The 8,013-nt window shown below is 32.9% G+C and overlaps 1 protein-coding gene across 1 annotated transcript; it reads right to left on the reverse strand.

The window, feature by feature from the left end:
- Window positions 1-3,459: 3,459 nt before the first annotated feature.
- LOC133817996 (myb-related protein 306-like) lies at window positions 3,460-5,544 on the reverse strand. Its single transcript, XM_062250670.1, has 3 exons — window positions 5,164-5,544; window positions 4,762-4,891; window positions 3,460-4,644 (listed from the first exon to the last, which is right to left on the reverse strand). The coding sequence occupies exons 1-3, from the start codon at window positions 5,294-5,296 to the stop codon at window positions 3,897-3,899; spliced, it is 1,011 nt and encodes a 336-aa protein (XP_062106654.1). The 5' UTR covers window positions 5,297-5,544; the 3' UTR covers window positions 3,460-3,896.
- Window positions 5,545-8,013: the final 2,469 nt, after the last annotated feature.

Below are 8,013 nucleotides of genomic sequence, written 5' to 3' on the forward strand. Positions count from 1 at the left end.
AATAATAGACAGAAAAATAAGAGAAAATAAAGGAAATTGCATTATACAAAGTCATTTTTCACAATCACAAGTAATGTTACTCTCTTTGAATATTGTCTCCCTCACTTTAAATTTTCATCCTGGGTGCAGCTAGTTTTTCTAAAGGATTAGGTATACGTTCTTTCATTGTGTAAAATATATGTATAGATATATGTACCATGTGAAATGTCTTTTTAAGCACCGAATTATGACATTCATGTGGTAGCATTAAAAGAAGGGTAGCTACAACTTGTACTAATACGTATTCTTTCTGCTCCAAAAACACACACACCCCTCCCCATCTCTACGTTCTCTGACTCAATAAAACAAGTAGTCATCGTCTGTCTTTATTCTACTATATACTACTACATATATAGACCAGACCGCTACTATAGTAAATTTAGCCATTTGAACCAAATTCTAATAAGTTTCACTTTTTTAAATTTCTCTTAGCTTCTAATATCATCAATTGCCCCTTCTAGAAGATCGGCAGGGCTGCCAGCTGATTTATGAGAAGACTTCACCCTTTTCTTCTCTTTTTTCCATGCAATTATTATACATTTAAGATCCAAGTTGCATGCTGTAATTATTAAGAGACTACTACTTAATTAACATTGCTTAGAGTCTATGCATGATGTGTATATACATTCAAAATACACATCCCAAGGCCTCATCGCGACTAAATATTATATGATTGTTTTATTATATAGTTTTGATGGTATTTACTGTGTATATACAGTATAGTGAATAAAAATGATGACCATTGTTATATGGCACAATTACAACACTGCAATTAATATATCGGGTGTCATGTATTCTATTTTAAATTACAATGGGTCTGATACTAAACTGTACCAATAAGAGTATGATGGCATAGGTTAGCAACATATTCTAAAATGATATTATAGTTGGTGTTATGCAAATGTTACAATCCTATTCCTAATATTCTAAACATGCGCTAAGAAATAAGATTAGTTGCCTATAATTTTCTGAATATGGTTAGCATTAAATTAAACTCATTATCTAAAATCAGATCATAAATAATTGTTAAATATTTTAAATTATAGCAAAGAGTTTTATGTTAAAAATTTACTGTATATACTATATAGTATTGATTCCCAAGTACTATTACTTTCAAAAACACCATCAAAAAAGTTATAATAAAACCTTGAAAGATCCAAATATACCCACTAATTCTTTACTTTTATTTTGCAAATCTAAAAAGGGTGAGTTAATCATATATATTGCCTTAACAAATATATAATGTGATGTGTATAAATATTTATATGTATGTAGTCTTCAAAGTCATGTCTAAGAAGCACATGATTATGTCAATAAGTTAGCTAGGGAGCTAGGGGTTTGCTGCGCAATTGGTATATTTTATAAGACTTTTCATATGCAATCAAAATGGGGAAGGAGAGTCCGTATAGAAGAGCAGATATTTCTTTAATAAAGCTCAATTAATGTATTTCTGTGTATACAATTTTCAATTTATACGTACATATATATATATATACTACTCTAGGCGTCTAATTTAGGGGTCCACTTCAACATATACACTGCTTTCTTAGATATATAACCCAAAACAAACCATATAAATAATTTAAATAAATGTATGTCAAGAGAAAGATACTCTTTGTGTGTGTATATATATATATGTATTGTCTGGATCCATTAATTAATATTATATTTCTAAGTTATGGGGGCTGAAGTGAACAGTAGTATACCAGAAAGAAAATTGAGAAAACTGGGTATCCCTCCATTCCCATATATTGAAGTGTATTAAATTTAATGGGGCTTGCTTATACAAACATATATCTACATCATCATCACTATATATGATGATTATCATCATCATTGATCAGTGTACCACTGGCTTTACCATGCAACTGCACTAAATGATGCTTTAAAGGAAGTTTCCTTTTAAAAGTGGGATGTTGACTATTAATCTCTATTGTGTTGATTTTGTATAGAGAGAGAGAGAGAGAGAGAGAGAGGTAATTAATTAATTATTTTCTTGAGAACAATTCCAATATGCCATGTCCATACCATAGCCCAATGGCATGTGATGGAGGCAGACAGACCAGGGGGCAACAGTCTTTAATTCAAATTGAAACACTTTGCTCATCCAAGTTGGCTAAAGTGACACTTTGTTTGGTTTTCTTGACATATTGTCATGTTGTTTTCCATTTTTGGTCTGTGGTTTATATTCATGACTCATACGCCCCCGGCTTACGATTCTTCCCATATGCCTTTACAGAACATTCGGACGTGTATATATGTATGTATTACTTGTTCGGAAAGGATTAATTGTACTCATCCAATTTTTAACTTTATAAGACAGGTGACTAATGTGAAAACTAATTCACATGTTCAGTTAAGGAATCTACCATCTCCAAGGCAATAATTATTTAGTCTTTAACTTGATCTTATGTATATATAAATATAAATATAGCTTTTTTTCCAATGAGCTTGTGAATATTATTATGAGAGAGAAGATCAAATGAAAGGATTGAATACAATAAAGAGTATCCTGTGAACCTTAGTTGTTATGACAGATATCACTAAAGTTTCATCTGAAATGGCTTCATTTCTGAGTGAAAAGCTAAGAATCCTCTCTACCCTTTTGGTATCTTTACTTTATAATTTATGGTGAAATTGATCACAAAAAACAAAAAAAAGGTTCTCTTGTCTAAGCTGTACATTGTAAATTATTCCTTGGCCACAAGTTATGTCATGTATATGTACATATATATAATAATAATAAAGGAAAACATGTGTTAAGTTTCTTACGATTTAGCTATCATTATTATTTACAAATGTATAAATATATATATGAATGAATAAAGGTTGCCCCACGATAGGAAAAGTTACAATATGACCTAGCTAATAATGAAATGTCGACAACTCAACACTCTTGTTGATCATGAATGGGTTCCTCCATGAATTTTGTGATCTATTTATATTTATATTTTATATAAATATATATAGCAGATCAATGAACATAAAAACAATGGGCAAAGTTTAAATCTACAATAATATCTAGCATTTATTTCTCAATTTAACTAAGCCACATGATGAACATATATATATAAATAAATAAATAATAGGTGAAGCTTTTAACTTTATTCCCATTTTTTGTAGGATGTAGCTAGACATCAATTTCTCATTAAATTTATGCACAATCGTCTCATAAACTCATACTCACTCACTGAGCATTCAACTGCAAACTAGGGAATGGTCTATAATTAACTGATAAATACTTTATCAGTACTGGTACATTTAATTTAATTAAGCAGCTGGCTGCCATGTTTTGACTTTCTTACACACTATTTTCATTCACATAAGTCAAGTCTGTCTTTTCAAGAGACGTTATAAACAATGGACAAATTACTTAAAATCAAGTCTCTTATCTTAAGCAAAATGTAATATGGAGTAAACTTTAAAACAAATATATTTATATATATTGATCACAGGTGTCTAGCTACAGTAATAAGGTCAACTTCTTATCCTTAGAGAACTTCATGCTCTACATTACAATCGAACACAAGATCACTATATATCTCTCTTTGGTACAAGTTAAAAATCATATCATCGATCCAGATCACAAAAGATCACATTTTGATCGAATGAAAGAGAAAAAAAACATGGGACAAGTTTATTAATCTCATCATCAACCAGAACTTCTAACACGAATTAATAATAAATATGAAAATTTACACTTTCTTCTGTTATAGCATCAAAAGGGCAAACTACCAAACTTTCCAGCTTCAATCAGTTCCAAAGATGATACTGTAGTTGTAGATCCAAAAGTAAGCAAAATTAAACCAATATATGAAAGCACCAAAAGGAGGGGAGAAGCTATAGCTATATACTAATTAGAAAAAATTAGCATTTTCATCTAGAATCAGATCACTAAGTACTACTTCTTTCCCTTGAGTACCACTTTCATCAAACAGCCACTTCTCAAGCAATGAAAATGGCAATTGAGCATTAGGATCTGGCTTGCTCTCATCTTGGAATAAGCTACCCTCTGGGGACATATTATTAGACTGAGAAAAATCAGAATTTGAAGACTCAAAAGACTCAAAACCAAACAAGGACTCAAAGGCCTCAGACAAATCAATATTATTCCCATTGTTATTTGCTGATGTCGTACTTAGTGGGGTAGTTCCTTCACTAGAAGTATAATCAGCCCCAGTTGTGCCCAAGTGACTAAGTGAACTCGGAGCTGTTTTAGCCCTCTTTGGTGGATTTCTCATCCAACTTTTAAGCAATCTAGATATGTTTTCTGTGCTGGAAGCATAGGTTGATGATTGAGGCACCTGTTTTGTGGTTGAAAGGGTCTCGGACGAGGAGGGTTTCTGTTCAGTCAAAGAGGTCGACTTCTCAGGAGACAGAGCCTCGGACAGAGCTTGCTTAGCCATACGAATGTCAGTTTGAAGCCTCCTTTCCCACTGGCCTCTGGACATACTTGGCTGTGAAGATGAAAACCCTTCTCTTGATTGAGAAGAGCCTTCAAGACCTGCTTGAATCTTAGTGAGCTTCTTCTTCAAGTAGGTGTTCCAATAGTTTTTAATGTCATTATCTGTTCTCTGTGGAAGGTATGAAGCTATAGCAGCCCATCTGCACCATAATCAATGCACCATAAATTAGAAGAAGTTATACACACCAAACAAAACTATATCTGTAAACCTTTTCTTTTATCTATAAAATATATTTTATAAATATTATTTTAAATACCTGTTGCCCAAAAGTGCTTGAAGATGTATGATCATCTTCTCTTCATTGTCTGTGAAGTTACCACGTTTGATCCCTGGTCGAAGGTAATTAGTCCATCTAAGCCTGCAACTCTTACTGCATCTAAGCAAACCTGAAAATCACAAATAGAAGCATTAGGCTTGTGTTGAGCACCCAGAAAAGTAGATCGGTAAGCCCTTTTTATCATTATTATGAACAAATCTTATGATGCTATTGATTTTATTTGAAAACAAAAGGACCCTTTTGGTTACTCTTCCCAATTAATCACATAAAAAAATTAAAAAACAGAAGATAAAAAATGATTCTTGGTCTTAAACAAGTGAAACTAAGAGCATGCTATATATACATGTATAGTTAAAAAAAAAAAAGAAGAAGAAATGTAACCTGTATTAGTAGGAACAGCCCTCCAATTCCCAGGACCATGTTCTTGAATATAAGAGACTAAAATGATATCTTCTTCTGGAGTCCAAGGACCTTTCTTGACCCCTTCTTTATCACAACAAGGAGGTCTACCCATATCACCTGGTTTTGCTTATTCCGTCCAGTAGTACTAGTGGTACCACCAAGGCTCTTTCAAGGCAAAAAAGAAAAGCAGGTGCTCTATATATAGTCTTGTCTTCTTCTCTTGCTCTCTTAAAGAGAAAGAAAGAAAAAGAAAAAACACAAGAAGACTTATTCGTATATGTTTTTCTTTCTGGGAAAATGCTGAGACAAGAGAGACTAAAGGCTAAGATGACTAGCTTGTTGCGTTGTATTCACTCAGCATTTATAGAAAAATAAAACTAGAGAAGAAGAAGTAGAAAAAGAAAGAGGGTACGCTGACCTAAAATCAACAAAAGAGAAAACCAAAGAGTCAAAAGTTGACAGCAGGGGCATTTACTCAAAGGCATACCAAAGTCAGCTCTTGCAATACCTCTACTGCCTCTTGAAACCGCGTGGCATTCAATGGGCTGCACTGCGGAAAAAAAGAAAAACCCTTTATATAAATATATACATTAATTATATCGACATGTATATGTATATATTTTTTATATATGTGTTTTAATGGCTTTAATGTCACCACACCCCATATAACATGTATAGTATGTGTCTTTAGCTGACTCTACATCCTCTTGTTTCTTGAACTTCTTTGTAAAAACCAATTACTACTTCTACTCTCCATTCCTTTTTCGTCAAAACAATGGCTTATAAGTTATATATATATATATCATCGCTTGGTCAATTGAAAGCTGTACACCCTATAGTATATATATATATATTTATATATATATATTTTGTTTTGCTGGGAACCGACAGGTTATAAACAAATCATGTGTTTGATCTACTTACTAGTTGGATGTGTCTTATCTTAGACTTGTAGTTATTAGTTCATAAATACACAGTTATATATATATATGTATATTACATATATAGTCCATAATGCATGCATGGGATGCATGATCATTGGTGATTTTTTGGTAAAAGTGTGATGTACCATTATTATAAGATAATTAGTGTCTAGTTTATAGCTTCAATTTTCAATGACAAAGATAGCAATTATATCGTAAAAATACCAGCTTAATGAAAGGTTTGGGGCATCCAAATTTAACAGCATATATGACCATACATATATATATATATATATATATGTATATAATAGAAATTCAAATTGTAATCGGAAATTGTCTTTGGTATATATTCTCGTGCAATCGTCATGCATCTCCGCTGCATGGATAGCGATGTTGACAAAAGTCAACCATAAAATCCAAACCAATCGCCACGTAAGCTTCTTTATCTTTAAAATATTGAGTTATCTCGAGAAATTGGTGTTATTGTTATAATTGCCTTTCACCATCAATTTTCCTCTTCAATCTCTGCACACAAACACCTTATAATAATTACTAAAATATAAATATATATAATACAAATAAATAAATAAATAAAATTAAAATATATATATACTTGCTGTAGGATTATTACAGTTTTAACCCTACACCAACAAAACACATCATCAGCACCTTTAGGTCATTTTGACCATTCAAACATCTAAGCCTTAGATATCAAAACGACCACACCACAAGTGTCGACCACACCACAAGTGTCGTTAAACACTTAGTCTCAATCTAAAACACACAGAAATGCACACACAACAAGTTTAATCACAAATCAAATAAACAGAGAGAGAAAATGAAGAGAAAACGCCCGATATGATTTCGAAGTTCACCCCAAAAATTAGGGTTGCGTCTCCGTCAAGCTTCCTCAGAGATTGAGCTTGAGTTTCCACTAATCAACAATGGTGATTACAGAATTTTGGAGCTTCCTGTCACAAGATTCGACCACGTAAGACTCGATTCTTTCCTTTGTACAGATCTCTCTCTTTTCCTTTCTTTCTATTTGATCTAACACTCTGTTTTCTTTTGCATGAACTCTCTTTTTCTTGCTCTCCTCACCACGAGAGCTTTACTCTCTCTTTGGACCTTTCTCTCTTGGATTTTGGAGCTGAAGACAATTTCTGGGTATCTCTGTAAAAGCCTTTTTTCTTTTATTTATAGTTTAGATCTATTAGCTTGAACGAGCTGGGAGTTAGTTACAATCTGTTGTAACTAACTTCTGGTTCTAATCTGTAGAGGCAAATCCATTAGCTTTTATTTGTTATTTCTGTAAAGTAGATCTTTGTTGTATGCTGATGTGGAAAATGTAAGGAGCTGGTTATAAGTGAAATTTATTCAACAATTTCCACCTGAATTCCTCTTATAACCAGTTCTGATATTTGTGTTTGAATCTCTGAGGGTCTTAGCATGATAGGTCCTACTTAATCTCCTGAGTCGATCCTTAATAAGTTCATACAATGTTTGAACTTATTAAGGGTCACTACTTTAGTACCCATGTCTGCTGGGTTATCCTCAGTAGGTACCTTAGCAATCTCCACTTCTCCCTATGTAACCTTATCACGTATAAAATGATATTTGATTTCTACATGTTTCGTTCTATCATGAAACACTGGGTTTTTGCATAAATATATACAACTCTGACTGTCTGAATATACTGTAGGCACACCTTTGTGTAGTGTTAGTTCTGTCATTAACCCTTTTAGCCAGATAGATTCCTTAATAGCTTCTGTTGTGGCAATATATTCAGCCTCTGTAGTAGAAAGTGCCACAACAGGTTGTAGCTAGACTTTCCAACTAACACAGTTCCCCCCTAGTAGAAAGAAATATGCTGATGTAGAGCTCCTGTTATCCCTATCTCCTGCAT

This window comes from Humulus lupulus, chromosome 2, assembly GCF_963169125.1.
Source record: "Humulus lupulus chromosome 2, drHumLupu1.1, whole genome shotgun sequence".
NCBI lineage: Eukaryota > Viridiplantae > Streptophyta > Magnoliopsida > Rosales > Cannabaceae > Humulus > Humulus lupulus.

Coding starts and splice junctions, on each gene's coding strand:
- LOC133817996 (XM_062250670.1), bottom strand. CDS start 5,296: ATGGGTAGACCTCCTTGTTGTGATAAAGAAGGGGTCAAGAAAGGTCCT. Junction 4,892..5,163: donor GGCTGTTCCTACTAATACAG/GTTACATTTCTT, acceptor TGTGATTTTCAG/GTTTGCTTAGATGCAGTAAG. Junction 4,645..4,761: donor CAAGCACTTTTGGGCAACAG/GTATTTAAAATA, acceptor ATTATGGTGCAG/ATGGGCTGCTATAGCTTCAT.